The 23,678-nt window shown below is 37.4% G+C and overlaps 1 protein-coding gene and 1 pseudogene across 1 annotated transcript in view; both read left to right on the top strand.

The window, feature by feature from the left end:
• The window catches only part of COL5A2 (collagen type V alpha 2 chain), a 147,609-nt gene that overhangs the window by 92,825 nt on the left and 31,106 nt on the right, over window positions 1-23,678 (top strand). The window contains exons 10-29 of the mRNA XM_003990962.5: window positions 191-244; window positions 887-940; window positions 2,016-2,069; window positions 4,962-5,015; window positions 8,168-8,221; window positions 9,382-9,426; window positions 9,866-9,919; window positions 12,839-12,883; window positions 13,983-14,036; window positions 16,513-16,611; window positions 17,102-17,146; window positions 17,264-17,362; window positions 18,581-18,634; window positions 18,914-19,021; window positions 20,099-20,152; window positions 20,714-20,812; window positions 22,472-22,525; window positions 23,240-23,338; window positions 23,447-23,500; window positions 23,613-23,666. Coding sequence (XP_003991011.2) covers window positions 191-244; window positions 887-940; window positions 2,016-2,069; window positions 4,962-5,015; window positions 8,168-8,221; window positions 9,382-9,426; window positions 9,866-9,919; window positions 12,839-12,883; window positions 13,983-14,036; window positions 16,513-16,611; window positions 17,102-17,146; window positions 17,264-17,362; window positions 18,581-18,634; window positions 18,914-19,021; window positions 20,099-20,152; window positions 20,714-20,812; window positions 22,472-22,525; window positions 23,240-23,338; window positions 23,447-23,500; window positions 23,613-23,666 — 1,287 coding nt within the window. The remainder of the gene's footprint in view (window positions 1-190; window positions 245-886; window positions 941-2,015; window positions 2,070-4,961; window positions 5,016-8,167; window positions 8,222-9,381; window positions 9,427-9,865; window positions 9,920-12,838; window positions 12,884-13,982; window positions 14,037-16,512; window positions 16,612-17,101; window positions 17,147-17,263; window positions 17,363-18,580; window positions 18,635-18,913; window positions 19,022-20,098; window positions 20,153-20,713; window positions 20,813-22,471; window positions 22,526-23,239; window positions 23,339-23,446; window positions 23,501-23,612; window positions 23,667-23,678) is intronic.
• Window positions 5,022-8,161, top strand: LOC102900452 (annotated as a pseudogene).

The following is a 23,678-nucleotide window of genomic DNA, read 5'->3' as shown; positions in this document are numbered from 1 at the left end:
CCTAATGAAGTAGGTAGCTTGATTATTCTCACTTCAAAGATTAGGAAATTGAGGTATAGAGAGATTAAGTGACTCACGCAAAGTTGGAAAGTGGTAGAGCCAACAATTTAATTTATTCTGTTTTTCTTTGGTTTGTATATATAATAAACATATAATTATATTTATTTACATAATTTGTTCTCAATTTTAGGGTGGTGTTGGCCCTACAGGACCTCCTGGCGAACCTGGTGAACCTGGACCAATGGTAAATGTCAAGTAAGCATGTAGACCCAGTTAAATATGGGCCCAGCATTATAATAATGTTGTAAATTATTTATTTTACCAGCTCTTTCCTAAAGTAGCAAGAAATTACAGTCCAGTTCAGGAGGCCTGTATTATGTACAGTGCTTAAGATATATGTTTCTTATAGCAGGGTATTCGACTTTTGTTAATATTTATGTATTTTTTGAGAGACAGAGAGAATGTGAGTGTGAGTAGGGGAGGGGCAGAGAGAGAGGGAGACACACAACCTGAAGCAGGCTCCAGGCTCTGCTGTCAGCACAGAGCCTGACGTGGGCTTGAACTCACAGATGTCTAGATCACGACCCAAACTGAAGTGGATGCTTAACTAACTGAGCCACCCAGGTGCCCCTGTAGTAGAGTATTTAAGTTCAGAGGCTTTGAATATGGTTAGCAGACCATGCTGAGATATTTGCATTCATGAAATTAAAATTCTTTCCTTTGAGTACCTAATCAAGGCATGCAACATACAATTCAGAATATTAATAAAGCTATTTTCTGTGATATTTTTCATTTGTCTCAACAATATTTTAGATTATCTCATTGGTAGGTATAGGTAAATATAAGTAAATTTTCTTTTTTTCCTTTTGTTTTATTTTGTTATTAGGGCCCAATAGGTGCGCGTGGACCAGAGGGCCCTCCTGGAAAACCTGGTGAAGATGTAAGCTGCCATCCTTCATTTTGCTTTGAAATTTTGCAGAAGTTAAGAAGGCGCTACATGAGTATTATTCATTAATTCCCAATTTATCTTCTCCACTTTTAGCTTCCATTAAATGCACACAAAACTGGAGAACTCAGAGTGTGGTTTTACAAAATCTATAAGTATTCTTAATTTTGATGGTTTTATATCATTAGGTATTCTCTTTTTCCTTGTATTCCCCAGGTTTTTTTGTCCATTATAATTTCTCTGTAAGATACTAGAATTGCTGTCACAATAGCCACAAGTTTTGCTGGTGGAACCTTTGAAATGAATTTAAAGAAAAATACATTGCTCTGATGGCTAAGCATCATCACGAGGTCTTCATTGAATGGAGTTTTTTAACGTGCTGATAGTATAGTGCCAATATTGTTCTCCAATGCTGAAAAAGCCATTTCCTCATTTTTAAAGTTGAGACTCAACTTCAGATTTTAACAGTAATAACATGTGATCTAAAAACAGGGTGCAAAAACAGATTTGCTTCTCTGGATTTTTTTTGTTAGTTGTACCAAAGTTGAGGATAAAACCATGGTTAAATCATTAATTTCTCTGTGATACTACACCAAGTAAATACTTTCTCCTTGTGTGTCGTGAGATTTATTTAAGGAGATTACATTGAATTTGGTCATAAGGAAAATATGTCTAGTAGTTCTTAGTTTATCACAAGAAATGACAAGTAGTACTCTTAAAAACTTTTAATTCAGTGCCACATGTGGATATAGAATTTCATAGCATATGCCTCTGTGTGTACATGTGTGTAAATTTTGACGTTTATGAAATGGTAAGCTAGGTCAGACTAGTATAATTTATATTAATTTCTTCTTCTGGATAAATTAATGAGAACTTCACAAACTGACTTGCTCTAATGGATTGCCATCAGGAGTAGAGCCAGTACTTTTATACTGTTTAGAGCTTTGGGCATGAGCTTTCTTAAAAAGTCTTTTGTCTGCAATTGATTTGTCATCTAGTCTTAGAAGGGAACATTTGAATCCTCTTTGTTTCTCCCTCACCTTACCTTTTTTTTTTTTTTACCTTAAAGGGTGAACCTGGTAGAAATGGAAACCCTGGTGAAGTGGGATTTGCAGGATCTCCAGTAAGTTTATAATTGTCAATACAATGCCATGAAGGCCAACTTTGAAAGGCAAAGAACATTAAAATTACCTTGTGCTTCATTCTATGCATGTGGACTAGTTGCTCTCACCAACATATGTTCCCTTCTGTCATCGTGAAGCAGTACATTTTGCCAGAGTGATAGCTAATTCCAATTTCCTATTTTGCATTGGCCCCATATGAACAATTGGCATCAGATAGTCATTTTATAACCTAATACGGATACTCTCCAAACTTACTGTCAAATTTGCAAAGTCACCAGCCTGACCTCTTTACATTTCCCAACATCCTAATCCCATTTATCTTTTTAATATTTTATTTTTTGTTGTTCACATATCAAAAAGAACAGCTTGAAAATTTATTGATTTGTCTTTTATATATGATAGGGGCAATAAATTATGCCTCTTTGGCTGCTCTCCAAACCCTAATGTTGGCTGAAATCCTTAATTGGTGTTCTGGACCCTAAAATCTTATGACAAGATATACTGATGGCCAGCACTCCTAACAGAGCTGTTTTCCCCCCTTGGTTTACTACAGAGACACATCCCTGGTGACGTGCTCCACCAGAATTCAGGATCTGAGCCCCTTGGCCATATTCTAAACCCACCTTTCTGTCCTCACTTATGTTACTTTTATAGGCCCTCTCCTAGGATATGCTACGCAGCCAATGGGGAAAATTAGAGATCAGCAAGTGAAACCCTCTTAACATTCTTGCTCTTAAAGTTTCTTCTTGTCTGGCATCCTCTAAATGGATTTAACCTTCTACTCCCTACATTTCCTATGATTTTCTAATGTTTCTTGCAATCAATACAACCAATAGTGCTGAATTAGTCTCCATTTACTTCCTGAAAAGTATTGAGGTTCAATGCTTGGATTTTTTTTAAATAAATGAGTGCTCATCTTTTAAGGGAATTTACAGGGCTGTAAGGATTAGTTTCAAATATAAAACCAATTTCCCAGCTCCCTGCTCTCTCTCTTTCCTTTCCTCCCCCATCAGCCTGGGGAGTCAGTGCAGACGAAGGCATGAGGTTTAGTCATTAGCACAGATGTCCACGTCAGCCGGTCCAGGCTTGAACTCCCACCCTGCTGCACTCTTGCACATCCTCTCAGTGTGGGCCCTCCATGGGGAGGAAGCAGGCCCTGCCAGCATGTCACAGATGCACTCTGCGAGCGCTGTGCAATGACATGTGATTGGGGTGTGATGACAGTCTTGGGTCAGCAGAAAGAGAAAATTTTATGAGTACTGGTACATCTGGTTCATTTTCTTGTTGCATTAGAGATATGTAATCACTTGAGAATTTCCTTGCAGACCACAAAAACTCAAAGTTAACTAATTATTTGAAATAACATAGTTCAGTAATTCTCCTATAGGCTCAGTGTACTGTGTTTTCTGCTCAGGAAAGAGGGGGAGCAAATCTACGTAAAGGGGAGCATTCCAGTGGAAAAACTTAAAGGAAGTTCTTGAAGTGAGGAATTCCTAAGCAGGGCTGTGTAAACAGAAGAATTAGTGGAACTTTATTTGTCCAGAGAACGTGGTTTGATGTGCCCTGACTGTTATAATCCTTCCTTAAAGCACTACTGAGACATTTTCCCTACAAGAGGTCACAGAGGAATGATTGCTTTGCTTTTATCATATGAATTTCATTTAAGGAGTATTCACTCATTTAGGAAACAGTGAATGAAGGTGATGATGTACAAAACAGAAGACTTTTCCATCTGTGTAAGATTGTGTTAGAATAAGAGAAGTTCCTTAGGAAAGGCTTAGGAAAAGTGCTTGAGTGTTAAGAGAAATGTTAAACCATTTCTTCAGTTGTTTATACAATGATTATTCCTTGAATGCCCACTCACGTAAGGCTTAGTGCCAGGCATATGCAGATTAATAGTAATAATTGTTAATAATTGATACAGCAACCTATGCTATCAGTGTACTCAATCGACTGGTACCAGTGGTAATAGCATTCAGTTCAAAACCAAATTAATGTAGGCAATGAGAATAACTGAATAATTAAGTCACCGGGTCCTTATCTATTTTAAGAGGGTATGAGGAAAAAGTTTGAAGCATCATTTCAAAGTAGTCATACCATTTGGATTTAATTTTCTGTTTGATTTCTATTGTTTTTTATTCACTATGCTTAGGTGGAGGATGCATAAAATTAGCATAAATTAAGGAGTTATCGAGTCAAGGAACCAACTTGTTCTCTCCGTATTTCTTGACCATCCCTTCTGTTGGATATTTCATTTCTTCAATTAATCTTTTAAACAATCACAAATCCATAAAGCTTCTGAACATTTTACTTGAAATCAATTTCTGATCACATTTTAATGCAATTTCCCCAATCATATTCTGCTGCCAATATTTAGTAGTTCAGAGAAAATAAAACACGTTGGTGTGTACAAGTGTATTGATTCTTCTGCCACAAGTAAAACACAATATAGAGAAAGCATAGTTTTCCTTAAGTTACTTTTCTGTTTTTTTTCCATGTACAGTGACTTAGTTGATTCAGACATTGAACATGTTGATTCAGGCTTATTTTCTTGTTTTTTCTTTGTTTTTTCTATGTTGTGGGGTTTTGTTTTGCTACTAATTATAAGCAGTGATATAATTTCAAAATTTGGAAATGTCATCAAATCAATACCTGGCATTAATCCATGCCTTTGTGTAAGTCATGTTTCCATACCTAACAGTGAGTTTGCTTTGCTAATTTTTTATCATCTAGGTGTATTTCGACAGATTAAAAGTACACTGCCCCTTTCTCTTCTTTGGTATGTTAGTGGAAAACTATGTATTAGATTTTCAGTTTGAACAAAAAGTGTATTAAGCAGTTTCCTGTTCTTATTAATGACTCTCAAATGCCTTCTCTATTTTTTCCCACAGGGAGCTCGAGGATTTCCTGGGGCTCCTGGTCTTCCAGGCCTGAAGGGTCACCGAGTAAGTTCAATCCTTTATAATCCTTGCAGATACCATGGCTTATACCAGTAGGGTCTGGGGGGAGCATTACCTTTAACATCTTTACAATTCTATTTGTCATTTGTCTTTAACTGACTGTAGTGTCAGTATTCATCTCTGGTCACCAACTTCACAATGCTTTTTTCTATTTCCTTTGAATTTTATCTGATTTTATAACAAATATATTTTGTGTTCTTACCCCCGTGCTGGCTACTGTGGTACAAAAGAAGACATAGTGGTGAATGAGAAAAATCCCATGGTTGTCAGCTTCAGGCTAATAAGGTTTACAGTTAAGAAAAAATAACTGCTCCATAATGAAATAAGTGACATGATACTAGAAAGTGCACTAAAACATAGGATGGGCCCAGTCAACTCCGATGTGGAAGGCATGGAATGCTTCTGTCTTTATAACTCAAGATAATTAATATGTAATTATTATATATTATCTACATATATGGAAATTACATATCACTCAAAATGGAGGTAAAACTGCTGCCCAGTAGCCCCCAGCCTGACTTCAGCAGCAGCTGCCGCCAGCAGGGGGAGGAGGAAGAAGATCCAAAGGAACTAGAGCAGTTGAGAAAACTGTTTATTGGTGGTCTGAGCTTTGAAACTACAGACGATGGTTTCAGAGGACATTTTGAGACATGGCACACTCAGAGATTTCGTGGTGATGAGAGACCCCAGGGGTTTGGGGTTTGTGAATCACTCTTGTGTTAGGAGGAGGCAACAGCAATGTGTGCTTGACAACAAAAGGTTGATGGGTGTGAAGGGGAACCAAAGAGAGATATTTCTAGAGAGGATTCTGTCCATCTAACGATGAAGAAAGTGTTCACTGGTGGTATGACAGAAGATATACAAGAGTATAACCTGAGAAACTTCTTTGAAGAGTAAGGCAAGATTGAAACCATAGAAGTTATGGAGGACAGGCAGAGTGGAAAAAAGAGAGGGTTGCCTTTATAACTTTTATAAAAAATATTTATTTTGAGAGAGAAAGAGTTCATGCATGTGCACAAGCAGGAGAGGGGCAGAGAGAGAGAGAGAGAGGGAGAGAGAGAATCCCAAACAGGCTCTGCACTATCAGCACAGAACTGTGAGATCACGACCTGCCTGAACCAATATCAAGAGTTGGACCCTTAGTCGACTGAGCCACTCAGTGCGCCCCTGCTTTTGTAACTTTTGATGATCATGATAAGGTTGATAAAATTGTTGTTCAGAAATACCATACTACTAATGGGTGTAATTGTGAAGTGGAAAAGGCTGTTTCTCAACAAGAAATGCAGTCTTCTAGATCACAAAGAGGTCATGGAGTTGGATCTGGCAACTTTATGGGTCGTGGAGGAAACTTTAGAGGTGGCTGTAGCTTTGGCCATGGTGGAAACTTTGGTGGAAGAGAAGGCTATGGTGGTGGAGACAATGGCAGCAGAGGTAGTTTTGGAGGAGGTGATGGTGGATAAAGTGTATTTGGAGGTGATGGTGGCAACTATGGAGGTAGTCCTGGTTGCAATAGTAGAGGAGGCTATGGTGGTGGTGGACCAGGATATGGAAACCAAGGAGGCAGATTTGGCTTTGGTGGTGGAGGATATAATGCTTACCATGAAGGAGGAAATGTTGGAGGCAACTATGGTGGTGGTGGGAACCATATGATTTTGGAAATTATAGAGGACAATAGCAATCAAATTATAGACTCATGAAGGGGGCAGTTTTGGTGGAAGAAACGTGGGCTTGTCCCTACAGTAATGGTTATGGATCTGGTGGTGGAAGTGGTGGATATGGTGGTACAAGCTTCTAAAATAATTCAGAAGGAAAAGCTACAGTTCTTAGCAGGAGAGAGAGCGAGGAGTTGTCAGGAAAGCTGCAGGTTACTTTGAGGCAGTCATCCCAAATACTTGAGAGGAACTGTAAAAATCTGCCAGAGAGGAGTGATGATCCATAGTCAGAAAAGTTATTTCAGCTTAAACAGGAAACCCTTTTTGTTCACGTCTGTCATAGCCACAGTTTGCAAACAGTGCAGTTATTGACTAATGCAACGTGGTGTTAAATTGATGTATGTTCCTGAGGTCTTTTATCTGTTGTGGCTTTGTCTTTGTCTTTGTCTTTCATTACATCAGGTATATTGCCTAGTAAATTGTGGTAGTGGTACCAGGAACAAAAAATTCAGGAATTTTTAACTTTGCAATATTTGCATAGTTCAGTTTTTCTACATTTTACTACAGAAACTTTAACAAAATGCAGTTTTGAATGTGTTTCCTTGTGAGTTAACAAGTAAAGAAGATCATTGTTAATTACTAGTTTGTATGAATTTTGTTAAAGTTAACTGTAAAGAAACACCTCCTGACTTGCAGTTTTAAGGGGAGTCTATTCTCTGCATTTAAACCATGAAATGAATGCACTCTGACATATGGAGAGAATAGATATTTGTATGTTTGCAATGTGTGTTTTAGATAAATAGAATTGGGTATTTAAGTTAGCATATTTGTGAATGTAACAGCATTAATATTTACCTTCAAATGAAGCAAATCTCAAAATTCCAAAAACTGCAGGTAGATACATCTATCTATCTATCTATCTATCTATCTATCTATCTATCTATCTATCTTCTATCATCTATCATCTTTCTATCATCTATCTATCACAAAGCATGGCTGATATTTAATAAGTATATACTGGTTGGTCTCTGTTTTGAGTAGTGAGTTTCTGATTAGAATGCTTGGTGCTCTACTAGTTATTAATTATTTTGAACATCAACCCGGCTATAACCCATATCTTGTAGGTATATAAACTCTATAATTACTTGTCTTCTATAAAGCCACCATAAGTTTTTCATTTGTAGTTATAGAATAAATTTCTATGAAGTCACAAAAATTTAAAGGGTGAGAAGATCATAAATTAAAAATGTTATTTGAAGGGAGAAACCTTTTTAATTTTCTTTGAATACGCTTTCAAAAAACCTTTAATTTAATTTTCTTTGAATAGGCTTTCACAAAATGTTGAGAATTTGTAAACATTTAGGGTAACGACTTTAAATATCTGTTTTTATAAGACACTTTCTGTGAGCTTATTTTTGGTTCATCTTTTACACATCTAATAATCAAAAAAAGCAGAAAAACACAAATTTATATTTTTCTTCTTAGGGACACAAAGGTCTTGAAGGCCCTAAAGGTGAAGTTGGAGCACCTGGTTCCAAGGTAACTGTACAGTAGCTTAATCTAATCCCACAATTGCCTTTCAGGGTTGCGTCAGGTCCCTACCAGTTTTTTTCAGAACCACCTTAAATTCTGGAGGAAAGAGGAGTATAGAAAAGGGATAGTTGAGTAGATAAATATAATTTTTCATAGATGAGTGGCAATAGGTTTAGCAGGATATGTGACATGGATTAAATTTGCCCCTAAGAGTAGCCACCATGGTATTGGGTTTATACCGTGTAGGATGGGTGTAGATGGGTGGATGAAGATGGTACTGAGAATTCCACTCTTTTTTCTCCTTCAAAAATATCTGAGAGGTTTAGGTAGTTTATTAGCTCAATTAAAAAAAAATTTTTACGTTTGTTTATTGTTGAGACAGAGAGAGACAGAGCATGAACGGGGGAGGGGCAGAGAGAGAGGGAGACACAGAATCGGAAGCAGGCTCCAGGCTCTGAGCCATCAGCCCAGAGCCCGACGCAGGGCTCGAACTCATGGACTGCGAGATCGTGACCTGAGCTGAAGTCGGACGCTCAACTGACCACGCGCCCTGATTAGCTCAATTTTTAAAGTACCCTTTCGATTCCAGGGCCTTCTAGCCATTGTTGTTTCTTCCCAAGATGTGTTTATGTTGAGAGAGAGAGAGAGAGAGAGAGAGAGAGAGAGAGAGACCATAGAAGTACAGAGGACTTTTTAGTGGGAAGCATCATGTGAAATATATATAAATGTGAGATATATGTACATCCATATATGTATGTGTGTGTGTGTGTTGGCTTTAAATTTTTAATTTTTGAATTTCCTATAATAGATCTTAAAGGAATATTAATCAATTTTAACTTTATATAAAGTTTTACTTGAGCTTAAGTATCATCAGACATAAACATATAATTACTTTGTTGATACTAATTAATGTGGGCGGATGTGATAGTTCCATCAATCTTGTTTATATCTTCAATTTATTTTATACTTATTTCCATAGAAACTAAATTGCCATCGCTCTTTGAGAAAAAGTAATACAACAGAATTTTGAGGTCCGTCATTTCAAGTATGCCTTTCAAATAGCCAGTTTGAAAATATACTTTTAAAATGACATATGTGTAGAAAAAGTGATGTGAATATCAATTGTAGGTTTCTTATACTGTACTATAATCTCATTTTTGCTTTAGGGTGAAGCTGGCCCTACTGGTCCAATGGGTGCCATGGGTCCTATGGTATGTATCAATTTAATACTTTGAGCATTTTTTGCTTTTTAGACTATATTGAGTGAATGTTTAAATGCAAAATAAAAAAACACATGGAGGAAATATGATAGCTGATGAAGTAATCTTGATTACCAGCTGGCAGACCAGCACACTCAGAGAATTGCACCCTTTGAATAGAAAAAGTTTCTTGTTTCTTAGTGTTTAAATCAGAATTATTATAGACTTAGCCCATTGAAGCTATATAAAGTGAAATCTGTTTAGATAAGAGGTGGTAGGTTATGTATCCCCACAGGTAGAGAGTTTCAAACCTGAAGTTGCTCCTTCTTTGGTCATATTGTTTGGTAGCTAATAATATTGAGTCTCGATTGAGTTGAGTGATGTAGTCAAACTACCTTAGAATTCAAATAAGATGCTTTAAGAGATGTTTTTTTTCCCCTCTCTCATCTAGGGTCCAAGGGGAATGCCAGGAGAAAGAGGGAGACTTGGGCCACAGGGTGCTCCTGTAAGTATGTATATTTCAACTCTCTCAAATGAACTGAACATGTCTTTTAAATGAAACTATGGTACTGGTTGCCTACATTTAAATTTATTTTTTTATCTTTATTTTTTATTTTGAAATAAATTTAGGTTTACAGAAAAGTTGCAAAGATACTATGGAGAGTTTCTGTGTACGCTTCACCTACCTTTTGTTAATGTTAACATCATATATAACCACAGTGTATTTGTTGCTTACTTATCTGAATGCTGAAGTTAAGAAAACTATAAAAACCTACAGCAACATGGAATATAGTCCATGGGAAAATATGAAATTGGGAATAGTAGTAAAATTATAATAATAGGTTACATTTTTCAAGCAGGTTTTATATGCCAAGCATTCTTCCATTATCTTTATTTTATATCCATCACAATCCTGAAAGGTAAGTACTGAGTGTACCCTTACAAGAGCTGAGTTTCTTTATCATCTGTCTTTGATTTATTTTATTATTAAAAAAATTTACATTTATTTATTTTTGAGAGACAGAGTGAGACAGTGCATGAGTAGGGGAGGGCCAGGGAGAGAGGGACACACAGAATCTGAAGCAGGCTCCAGGCTCTGAGCTGTCAGCACAGAGTCCAATGCGGGCCTCGAACCCACGAACAGTGAGATCATGACCTGAGCTGAAGTCAGAAGCTCAACCAACTACGCCATGCAGGCACCCTTGTCTTTGATTTATTTTAAATGCATAGATTGAGAAATACTTTTACTGTCTGCCTATGTACCTTGAACCTAGCTAGAGAGGGGGAATATTCTATTAATTCTCTTCATAGATCTCTGAAGGTTAGACAGCTAATATTTCAACCTTGCAATTCATTATATTTTACCTGTTTTCATTTGGACAATTAAGGACTGCCACCTTGCCTCTATTATTTTTACATTTATCATCCCCATTAGTATTAGGAATCTCACTCAGGTTTACAGCATCCCCTGATGTTACCCTTAGCCTACAGAAGAAAACCACTTTAGAGTTTCTCAATGGTGTCAAAGTCAGGGCCCTGGTTTGGGAGAAGTGAGACCTTCTCACTAGGCCAATCCTTGTCCCCTTGAAGATAGACTGTCCTCTGGAAACATAGAAAATATTGTAGAATATAGTCAACTGTTGATGTATCCATCCTTACATAATATATCCGATCTAGTATGTTCACTTCTCTGTGCTTTCTTCTGCTGTCTGCCAAGACAGTTCTGGCATTTCTACCTCACTTAGTGTGGGGCATTGCTCTTTCTGAGTTTCCAAGAACCATCTTCCATGTTAATACCATCTTTCAGGACATTTATGAGAGTGTTAAATGTGTATCATGGGAGAGTATTTCCATATCATTAAAGTTCTCCACTTTATATCCTTTCCCTCACAATCCAGTACCTTCAGGACGTACTCCCACACATTCTCTTTTGGATTCTGGCTCTACATGATGTATAGGACTCAAAGCTCCTTTGGGGTGTATTTTCCCTCTTTTATCAGAAGAAGATTTTCCTCAACTCATTTATTTTGTGACTTGATGCTAGTTATTGGTCTGGTGGCCAACGAGCAGGGGCAAGTGGTGGTGGTGGTGATAGCATATGTTGTCCAATAAAGTAGAGGCTTCTGCAACATCTTTAAGGAAGGGATAAGTATAAGCTGTTAAAGGTGGGAATGGTGAGAATTTCTACAGGCCCATAGGCTTCAGGGTTGAGATTTCAAAGTTCTTAAGATATCCCAATGTCAAATTACATTCCTTCTAATCAAAGCCCCTGACCATGGCATAACAGCCTGTCCATGTTTTAGAATTCAACCTTCTCAACAACTCTTGAACCTTTATCAAGCCCTGGGACCAACCTTCAGGATTTTCTTCCCTCAGACTGTAGAAGATCACAAGATTTTAAAATGCTTCCAAGGAATCTTATATTGATGATTAATCACGATTAGCCTTTCAAAGTCTTTCTCCAGTGTATTCATTCAACAAGTTCATGCAATTCCATCAACTTTATAATTGCTATTTCTTCTAAACCTTTTCAAGTGCCTGAGCTATTGTACCCATAGCCCTTTCTCTTACACTTGTGCCCTCTGTTAGTTTACCATTGGAGGCAATATTTATTGCTGCATTACCACCAGATGTCAAGAGTGAATCAGACTTCATTGATCACCAGCTGGTCAGTGAGGAATCCAGCTTTAAAATTCCATTTTAGAGTCTGCTTTTTTGTACTACTTCTGGTACCAATGGTATTGGTCTCAGTTCAGGTTTCCCAGGAAACAGCATCAAAGCAAAGACTGGTGTGCAGGAAATTTATTGGGGAGTGCTCTCAGAAACTACATTGGTGAAGAAATGAATAAAAAACAGGCTTTGTTGCATGGAGAATATAAACTGTACTATAATTACAACAAAGACCCCAGTCTCCATGAGTCTTCTGTTCCATGAGAACTATGGGACCGGGATGGCTTTTCAGACTTGTCTTGAATGAGGGCCAATCCTTTGTACTGCTTCATTGACCTTGGAAGAGGCATAATTTTGGGAATGCTACCTTAGCTGAGGGCAGTTTGTGGGAGGGTTTTAACTCCTCTGAGTTAATCTGCTTATTAAAAAGACTGAAGTGTACAAAATTTCATTGTCTTTGAGCTCATTTGATGGAAAGTCATACATTCAAGTAAGAAGAATCATTTTAATCAGTTTCATTTTTTTAAGTCATGATTGTTCTTTGTTATTGTTATAAGGGTAGATGTGTTTATTCCTACCTTATTGTTGTACAAAAATGTATTTTAATTGCTTTTGACCTAGTTAAGGTTTTTGTTGGTTAACTTTAAATATTTATTCTTCAGTTTTTAACATGGAAATTTTCATAAAACAAATTAATTATGAGCAAATACTGTAGAAAATATAATTTTATCTTGTCCCTTTTTCTCCTAATTAGGGACAACGAGGTACACATGGTATGCCTGGAAAACCTGGGCCAATGGTGAGTTTGTATGACTTTCATATTTATTCATTTATTTATTGTTCCATTTGTACATTCATTAAAATTTACAGAGCACCCACTGTATCTCAGACACTTGGAATAAAAAGATGATAAACACACAGAATTTATCTTTGGGAACTGCCTTGTCTATCAAGGAAGAGAGATATATTGATTAATAATGTATCATAATGCTGTTGCTAACTGCTATGCTATAGAGTGCAACATGGTATAGAGTACCTGCACCTACGTTTATAGTGAGATAAATATATCAAGGAAGACTTTAAAAGGAGTAACTTTCAAGCTAAGATTTGAAAGATGAGTATATAAAATGAACAGGAATATAGCATGGTTTATAGGATGGATAGATGAAAAAAACATGATGAGTTCAGGGGAATACTAGGAGGGTAAATCAGATTTGAATTATTTGCCCTTAGGATATTTTCTCCCTTGTTATTCATAAAAAGGAAACAAAAGAAGGGAGGAAAAGAATAACTATAGTTTAAAAGAGATTTTGTTACTGAAAAACTGATGGAATTAAAACAAATCCTCAAAGAAGAATCAGGATAACCTAGAATGGAATTCCTCTTATACTCATTTCCTTTAAATCTGACCTTTAAGTCAATGGCTTAAACTCTATGCATGTCTTCCCAAATGTAGGATGGTGACAAACATCCACATATTAGCCCTTCAAAAATCACTTTGAAATATCCTAATGATTCTTAAGCATCATTTTTTTAAAGAGACCTAGATTATAGTATAAAACATAACTTTCTCAAAACTGTATTACTTTGTTAATACAAAGAAAGTACATCTCTCAAGAAGCAGTTGTTTCAAACAATTTGTGTTTTGATGGACTTACTCTCTTATATAGTAGAACTAAGAAATTCTATTGTGTTTAATACCACTGGACAAGTTTTTTAGCACTATTTCATATCAATGTTGGAAGATACTATAATAAAATTACATTATCTTTGTGATGTTAAAGTACTAAGTGGATTATTCTCATGTGTCAAAATACAGAATGTTGTCAAAGAATAAAAGATGACCTAATTAGATATTAATTTAAAAATCTGATCACTTTTCTGGTTTCATTTAATAGGGTCCTCTTGGGATCCCTGGATCTTCCGGTTTTCCAGGAAATCCTGGAATGAAGGTAAAATGTTAATATATTTAGCTCTTGATTATAAGAATTACTTGATGATATGAGAATGTCATTAATTGTATGGAAGTCACTCTTAACTAAGGAAAAAACCTAGAGCATTCTCAGTGTGTATAATGGTAGGAAAAGAAATAAATTTAAAAATGAGATTACTATGCAATATGTAGTTAAAGGAGAATTACAGCTAATCATACAATTGTAATATCAAAGAATCCGCTGCATTAGAACTCTAAACTAGACAATTGTAACAGCTGCAAAGAGTAAGAGATTAATCTGAATTGGAACTCTGCTCTTGGATACAGTGCCTGGCAGTAATAAATAGCAGAATGTTCTAAACAATAGGAGGTTAAAATAAATCAAAGGTTGTCAAAAGGCTGTTCTTTCACACAATGCTGGCTTTCATTCCAACCCAGGCCCCCTACCATTTACACAACCATGAAAGGAATAGGCAGGGAGGCTATTTGGCTTTCCACAGGGGACTGGATTAAAGCATTCTGCTGGGATGATTTACATCTGTAGTGAGTCACAATGTGTTCTTTCAGTATTTTGGGTGATAAATTCAAGGATTACAGTAAGAGGTTATTAAGATTATATTAGCTAAATTAGTGAATACATTCAGAACACTGTTTTCACACTTTAAACAACACAGTACATTGGATTACCCCTCACGCCCAGTTTCCCTTGGCCATAATTTTCTTCATCTCAAAGAAGGGATTTACTCACAAGATTCTGCTGTACAAAAATGATCGTGGCCATGGCAGTCACTTTCCTTCTGTAAGTCTTGTTTTCTCATGGGATTTTGTTGAAGATTACATGAGAGAGCAATGCAAACTCTAATACTGCCTGACGCAGAGGATGCCCTCAATATAGGTCCTTGCTTCTCGTTGGTAGTGCTACACAAATGGGCTTTGAACTGTGAAACAAAAACAACAAAAAGTCCATAGCTAACATTTCAAATACTCTCAAATGTGAGAGTCATTGGGTTAAATTATTCTTCGGGCTCTCTCTAACACTGTCTTTAAACTCTGTGCCACAGGAATGCTGCTACTTTAAAATGATGCTGTCCCTAAGTCATTTCATCAACCAGTCCCTTGTTTCACTGAGAGCTCACTGTGCACTCAAGCAGATAAGACTTTCTTGAGATCCCTCTGTTTCTGATCTCCCTGAAGTGCTAATCCTACCACCACTGACTCTGGCCATGGAGGGCCCAACCTCCCATGTTCCCATCAAAATATACAAAACTCCTTCTCTCCTTCCTGTGAGACCCTCTACCCTCAAACTGAGCTTTGGCCAGAGAATTAAGGAAAGAATACTCACAATGCCCAGGACTAAGACTTGGCAGAAAGTAGTTTCTGCTCCTACTATGGCATCTAGTGAAGACCTCATTAGCAATGGCAATTTATATAACAGCTCACTCTGCATAATTCCTTCTCCTCCTGGGTTTTTCTAGTACTGGCTTTTGGCTACTAAAGACTGTTTAATAAAGTCAAACGTTTAGCAAAGCTGGTTTTCTCAGAAATTGTTTGCCTATCCTACCATCCTCCCCTGCCAAGCATAAAGTTTCCAGATCTTCATTTTTGGCCACGATTCTGCTATACCTATAAAGTACTTCCATGGTCTCTGTTTCTCTGGATGAAAAATAAACTTCCATATCCAGTTCTTCGAATTTCAGAGAGTCAGTAGGGATTTTATATATTTATTAGCACTAATGAACCTCCTCAGGCTTAGAATTCTAGTTCTGAAATTCTCGGTCCAGGTTTCTCTAGGATTAGATCTACATTGGGACCTAATATGTTGGATAAAATACAGAAACCCACTTAGGTTTAAACTTCAGATAAGTAAAGAATAAACTTTTCGTATAGATATGTTCCAAATATTGCCTGGGACAAACTTACACTTAAATTATTTGTTATTTATCTGAATTAAAACTTAACGAGGCATCTGTATTTTTATTTACTATCTGGACTACTTTCATGGGTTGAAATAAGGGTAGATATCAGGTTACCTTGACCACTTTACTCTGCTGTTAATACTGAAGATATTATCATACTTGATGGGTTGGAAAATGAGTCTACTCCTTAAGCTACTCCTTAAGCCACTCCATACACAACCCTTATAAACTGATTAGTGCTCATCACCCTTTAAAAATACTGGTGTCGGGGCGCCTGGGTGGCGCAGTCGGTTAAGCGTCCGACTTCAGCCAGGTCACGATCTCGCGGTCCGTGAGTTCGAGCCCCGCGTCAGGCTCTGGGCTGATGGCTCGGAGCCTGGAGCCTGTTTCCGATTCTGTGTCTCCCTCTCTCTCTGCCCCTCCCCCGTTCATGCTCTGTCTCTCTCTGTCCCAAAAATAAATAAACGTTGAAAAAAAAAAATACTTGAGTATAGCATGTAGGGCTCCAAATAAGCAATAAACTTTGAATGACACCACATTTATATTTTTCTTATAACATTTCTTTTTGTGCCCATTTAGGGAGAAGCGGGTCCCACTGGGGCAAGAGGCCCTGAAGGTCCCCAGGGACAAAGAGGTGAAACTGGGCCACCAGGCCCAGTGGGCTCTCAAGGTCTTCCCGTAAGTTCCCAGTACATTTAAGAATTGTGTTCTTGACAGAAAGCTTGACATCTTTTATAACGTCAGAACAGTTTTAATATATCCTCTTTGAATGCTGAATGAGTGTTTCCAACTGATTAAAGAAACCTATTTCTCTTGTCAACTCTGCAAAATTTTATCTATTTTATGGAAGAGGGAATTAGTCATAAAGCGAGTTTTATGATATAATGGTGGTTGATTTTTTTAATGTTTATTTTTGAAAGAGAGAGAGAGTGAGTGTGTGTGTGTGTGAGTTAGAGAGGGGCAGAGAGAAACAGAGACAAAATCTGAAACAGACTCCAGGCTTAGAGCTGTCTGTCAGCACAGAGCCTGGCATGGTGCTCGAACTCAGGTTCCCCACGGTGGTTGTTTTTACAATAATTTTTCTGCCTCCTTTTGGAATGTGGGTGGACATCTGGATAGCATCCTAGATATGGCTTAATATTTTGTAAACTTTTCATGGATCTTTTAGGGTGCAGTAGGAACTGATGGTACACCTGGTGCCAAAGGCCCAACGGTGAGTAACTAACTGCATCAATGCCACGTGAAGTTCAAATGGATACAATCCTTTGGACATTGACAGTAGACTTCTACTGGGTTCTCTGCTCATCATGTCACTCTTCTACTCTGACAGGGCTCTCCAGGTACCTCTGGTCCTCCTGGCTTAGCAGGGCCCCCTGGATCTCCAGGACCTCAGGGTAGCACAGGACCTCCAGGAATTCGAGGCCAACCGGTAATGTCCTTTCAAATAACTATCATCCATTAGTATAATCCAACTAAGATCACCAAGCAAAATAATATTCAGTGAGAGCCAATGAAACATGGATAATGGGACATATCTAAGTGAGGCAAGTGAAGATAGGAATCTTTGTAAAGTGGAAGCCACATGTTAATGTACAATTTAGGTGTTTAAATTCAAAAGGGAACATTATTACATTGTGTTAAATTTTAGTGGTTTTTTAAAATTTAAAATAATAAGGTCATAACTTTATAGTCTATCTCATAGATATTTATGAGTGGTTGAATAGTACACATTATAGAAATATTTTCCAAGCAAGTGTGAAGAAATGTGGAGGTTATAACGACAATTTGGTTAAAAATGGGTTCACCAGCTATTTCTTGAGAGTTATCTTGAAGAGTGGTTCCACCATATTATTCACATTGAATGAAATTTCTGTATTTTGTGAAATTATTTATTAGAAAAAATGTTATGCTAAACCCATAAGAAATAAACACATTGAGAAGTTGTGCTTATATATTTTTAGCTTCTGTATAAAAATTAAAACTTTCTTTCTTAGCACTACCTAAAACAAATATTTTAGACTCTGTTCCAAGTAACTTAGTTATGCTAATAAATCCCTTTAAATCCTGGTGGCAGATTTATTAAAACATGAGTGTTGCTGATATTTCACATTTGATTTTATCATGTTCTCTTAGCCACCTGGTTCCCACAGGTTTAACTGGTATTTAAAGACACATACACACCAAAACCCTAGAATACTCCGAAGATGAAATGCTGAATTTGAACTTGTCAAACTCTCAATAAATAGAACATAAATATAAAGTTATTTTGATTCTGGGTAAATAACTCTATTTCCTAAAATATACCCTAAATAGATTTATCTGTAAAAGTTGTCACTGTTAGTTCTAATTTTAATTATCAAATTGGGATAACTGAATAATTCTAATTTTCCTAGTATGCATGATAAAACACACAAGATTTTAAAAATAAGTCATTTGAAGACCATTGTAAAATAGACAGACTTCTATAAACATACTGGGTTTTATAAAATTTTTTCACATACATTCTACAAGATTTGCAAAATTAGAAAAAATGTTAATACAGACTCAGCTGCAGAAAGTTTTTAGGGCCTGTTAACTGTAATTAATTAAAGCAAGTTGGACTGGCTAAAAGTCCTGAGTTTTATAACTATTGATACTTTTATTTTAGGGTGATCCAGGAGTTCCAGGTTTCAAAGGAGAAGCTGGCCCCAAAGGGGAACCAGTAAGTCTTCGTTTGTTTGTTTGTTTCAATGATAAGAAGACCATGAATATTGTCCAGCAGTGCACAGGTCAAAATGCTCAAGTGTTTAAAATAATATCAATGAGAAATATAACTTTGAGTGGCAATACTTTAGTTTAAAACTTGTAACTGACTTCATTACTTTGGATGGAAATAGTTTAATATAGTTTAAAATTTGTAATTGACATTTAAATGAAGCTTTTGACTATAATTCAGTTGTTAAATGGCTGTTGCTGGTAACTGTCCTTCTGTTTTTAATAGGGGCCACATGGTATTCAGGGTCCAATAGGTCCACCTGGTGAAGAAGGCAAAAGAGGTCCCCGAGGTGATCCAGGAACAGTTGGTCCTCCAGGCCCAATGGGAGAAAGGGTAAAATTTGAATAATAAGATAAATTCTTAGAGTTGTGTGTGTGTGTGGGGCGGGGGGGATTATGTGGGGAGCTTTGGGGATAATAAGGAAAGCTAGAGTCATTGAAAGAATTGCTTGCAAATGCATTGCACAGTTAAGTATGGTTAACTGTGTATTAAAGGAACCAACTGTCTAATAATTATTGCCCATTCATTCATTCATTCATTCAGCCAACACTGACACTGTGCCAATTCGATATATTGGTACTTAGGATACATCAGTGAACAAGAAGGCTATGGTCCCAGCCTTCATGTGGGGGCTAGTAAGCAACAGTTTATTCTAGTGGGGAGGTAAGCAATAAACAAGTCAACAGGCAAACAAAAATATAATTATACATTTTAATGAGCTCCATATACACTTAGGAAATTACAGGGTGATGTGGTAGAGAGTAGCTTTGAGTATGTGATAGTAGTGTGACATTAAATTAGGTGGTTAAGAAGTGGATTCTTTGGGAAGATGGCATTTTAGCTGATACCTGAAGATGAGGACAAACCAGCAAGAGACCTTGGGAATAAGAACACTGTCAGCAGAGGAAACGGTTAGTGCAAAGCCAGCAAGGCCTTGGTGATTTTAGAGATTAGAAGAGGTTGCTGTGACTGGAGTATAATGAAACAGGTCTGTAGGGGACAATGATAATATCACCTTACATTTGTAGAGACGTTCAAAGAATGCACAGTACTTCACATACAAGACAATACTAACGTATGTCATCACTGACTGATGTTTTGATCATGGTAGATGGTGCCATTCCTTTGCTGCTTATCTAGATACCATTTTGCTCTATGTTTATTTTACAATTGTTAGGATAGTTCTTAATTTGAATAATTTTTTGGCTTGATACTTACATATTCTCAAAAATTTAAAATTTTTAAATATTTCTATGTAGTTAGGGTTTTGTCCCTTACACTTTATCTTTTGCCATGTTGGCTTGATCACAACTCCTAAAACCTTGTAATGCCAAAAATAAAAATTACCCACTCATTATACATTACAAAAACATCAACAACAATTAAGAATCTCATTGTGGTCATTTGTAGGGTGCTCCTGGCAATCGTGGTTTTCCAGGCTCTGATGGTTTACCTGGACCAAAGGTGAGGTTATCCCATCCATGTTGACATTCATGTGGGCGGTGCCCCAAAAGATGCCATTGCCCAGAATGGTGATCTAGCTTTGGTCCACATGGCTTCAGATCCAGAAAAGAGTCAGACACAGATGTCAAGCCTAATGCCAAATCCCTCTTGTGCAATTTATGTATTATAGACAGCTAGGGGAGAAGGATAATGGTTGCAAGTATGTAGGAGTTTGTTTTCGACTTCCTGGAGACCCAGCTGAGAAGAAAAGGTCACAGACCTTTCCTTTATCTAGAAATTTAGACTCTAGAATTTTGGTGTTCCCCCTCACCCAAATCTAGATTATTGGAGTGATAATCTAAATACAATTTTTATTAATAATGAAAAACCATTATTCTACAAGAACTAGGAGTTAGAACAAAATATGTAGTGATAGTTTTTGTAACTTTGTAATCACTTTGACAAAGTGTTTGTATGTTATTCTAGTGCTTTGATTTGTAAGGGGCAATTTTGATATTCACTTGCTTTTATCTTCCTGCACTGTTTCTTTTTTCTGACACATTCTGCTTTGCATTGGAACAGGGGGCTCAAGGAGAGAGGGGTCCTGTAGGTTCTTCAGGACCTAAAGGAGGGCAGGGGGACCCAGGACGTCCAGGTGAACCTGGCCTTCCAGGTGCTCGGGTAAGAACACAGCAGTTTGCTACATCGACCCAGAACAGCTCGTCGGTACTCAGTGAAGTGTTTTTTAATTAAGCTAGCTTTGACAAGTTGGATCATTTCTTTTGTTTTTACGATTTTGACCTGATTTACTATTTTTAAAAAAAAAACTGCTTTGTTATTTTCATGACATATAGAAAAACATGGTAATTTCTAGTCTCCCTTTCTCAAAGGAGTATGCATTAATAGTTTTGCCACTTGACATGGAAAAAAAAATCCTGTTTGCCAATTTTTATTTTTCTTTACTTGCTAACAAAAACCTGTTTGGCTTCTGGCAGAGAGAATTCCTGATAAATTTCATCCTGAACAAATGTTACTTGAAAATTCATTTGAAGTGTGTAATTGCTGTTACATTCAGTTGTCCACAATGCTCCTTAAAAAGAAAGGAATTATACAAAAAGTTGTTGGATGGAAATATACATTTAGCTCCACATAATCTTGAACCCAACACTTTTATTTATTTATTTATTTATTTATTTATTTATTTATTTATTAACATTTATTCATTTTTTGAGAGACAGAGAGAGACAGTGTGAGCAGGGGAGGGGCAAAGAGAGAGGGAGACACAGAATCTGAAGCAGGTTCCAGGCTCTGAGCTGTCAGCACAGAGCCCGATGCAAGGCTCGAACTCACAAACTGAGATTATGATCTGAGCCAAAGTCAGACCCTTAACTGTCTGAGCCACCCAGGTGCCCCATACCCAGTGTTTTTAAATATATGAATAAAAGTCTACTACAGCCCTTTCTCCTTCTATGTAGGAAACTGGAACTTTCTTAGAACTTCTTCCCTAGATACCTAATAAAGTTGGAATGCCAGGTGAATGAGCAGTCAGCATTGCTTATAGTAAAAATGATGCCCGACTGTAGACCACATCTGGACCTGGGAGGACTGTGAATTATAAAAACCTTGTAGGGGAGCATGTTTTGGGCATCCTGAGTTTGGAGAAACTGGTACCTGCACATTCACCTTGCCAGGATCAGTATACTGTGTTCGAGGTGCTGTTACAAATACTGGTTACCTGAGATTTCTAAGCCAAAGTGGCTCCTGTCCCCGCCATGTAGACTCATTTCCTGACATCTGGCCTGTCCATTGTAGAAGGCTTAGATGATGCCCTTGGAGGCCATGCTGTGAGGGCTGCCCCCCAGTGGAGAGTCCCACGTGATGCTGCCTGTTGGCATGCTGTGTTTTCTGCCCTGTGTCCTTCCAAAACCAGGCTGGGGGAGGCCCATGATTAGCCTGTGAAGTTTGTCTAGAGGAGCCTAAGGCCACTGAGAATGGGCATTGCGTAGTGGAACTGGATCCTTTTAATGAAGTGCTATTTTTACTCTCTAGAATCTTTTTTTAAAAAGCTTATTTATTTATTTATTTATTTTGATAGAGAGAGATAGAGTGAGCAGGGGAGGGGCAGAGAGAGAGAGGGAGAGACCAAATCCCAAGCAGGCTCCACACTGTCAGCGCAGAGCTTGACATGGGGCTCAAACTCACAAACTCTGAGATCATGACCTGAGCCGAAATCGAGAGTTGGATGTTTAATGGACTGAGCTACCCAGGTGTCCCTACTCTCTAGAATCTTTACCTCAGTTGCAGGTCAGCAACAAAATGACAATCACTTTTAATTTTCAGGGTCTGACAGGAAATCCTGGTGTTCAAGGTCCTGAAGGAAAGCTTGGGCCTTTGGTAAGTGACGTAAACAGAAATCCATAGCCGTGATAGACATATAACGTAAGATGTTGATTTGAGGTTAATGTTTTTAATCATGTGAGTGCTGATCATATTTACATGTTTAAAATGCCGAAGAAAATTCATAGGATCTTCATATTTTAAAATTCACTAAAAATTGATCAAGTTTAATTGATATAAATGTTTGAGATTGAAGTTGCTTCTCTAACATCTGGGGAAAAAGTCGAAATTATGTATTCTTCCAGTATTGGTGAAATTTGTCTACTGGAAACATTCTCATTTCATAAGTGTCCTCCCAACTTTATAGGTTTAAGAGATAAGTAGGTATGACTTTTGGTAACTTATGTATTCTAGGCCCTTCCTTTATACCAAAAAATGTGAAATGAAGTCCCAAATTTTCATTACCGCAAGCTAGAGTAAATTAAAGAGTAAAAGGACAATTTCCCCTATGAATAGAAGAGCGTAAGGAGCTGTGAAGATGAGGGTCATGTGTAGAACCAGAGTAAAATCTCTGTTCTAAATACTCAGCATCCTTCAGCACTTTTTTTTTTAAACACTCAACTGTTCTGATTCACTGAGAAAAAGATGAAGGATAATTTAAAACTTATATAACTTTCATAAGTAAGCAAAGAAAGGCAAGTGACAATTTGGATGACCTGATATTCAGAGAGAATTTACGTAAAACTTACATTGCGCCTGTCAATTTTGTAGGGTGCTCCGGGGGAGGATGGCCGGCCAGGTCCTCCAGGCTCCATAGGAATCAGAGGGCAGCCCGGGAGTATGGGTCTTCCAGGCCCCAAAGGTAGCAGTGTGAGTACAGTGCATATGTTTGCTATCTCATCATCATCCTCACCTGAAGTAGGCATGTTATGAGCAAACTGATTGAATTTTAAGGTAGTTTTCTATTCTTTCTTTTAGGGTGACCCTGGAAAACCTGGAGAAGCAGGAAATGCTGGTGTTCCTGGGCAGAGGGTAACTATACAAACATTTTCTGCCAAAAGGGAGGAAATATATATAAATATATATGAAATGACCCAAATGTCTCATGGCCTTACTTCACATATTATTTTCTGTATGATATTAGGGAGCTCCTGGAAAAGATGGTGAAGTTGGTCCTTCTGGTCCTGTGGGCCCCCCGGTATGTGATCTT

The sequence above is a fragment of the Felis catus genome, chromosome C1 (assembly GCF_018350175.1).
Source record: "Felis catus isolate Fca126 chromosome C1, F.catus_Fca126_mat1.0, whole genome shotgun sequence".
Classification (NCBI taxonomy): Eukaryota; Metazoa; Chordata; class Mammalia; order Carnivora; family Felidae; genus Felis; species Felis catus.
The sequence above is the reverse complement of the archived record's forward strand: the minus strand, read 5'-3'. Positions and strand labels throughout refer to the sequence as shown.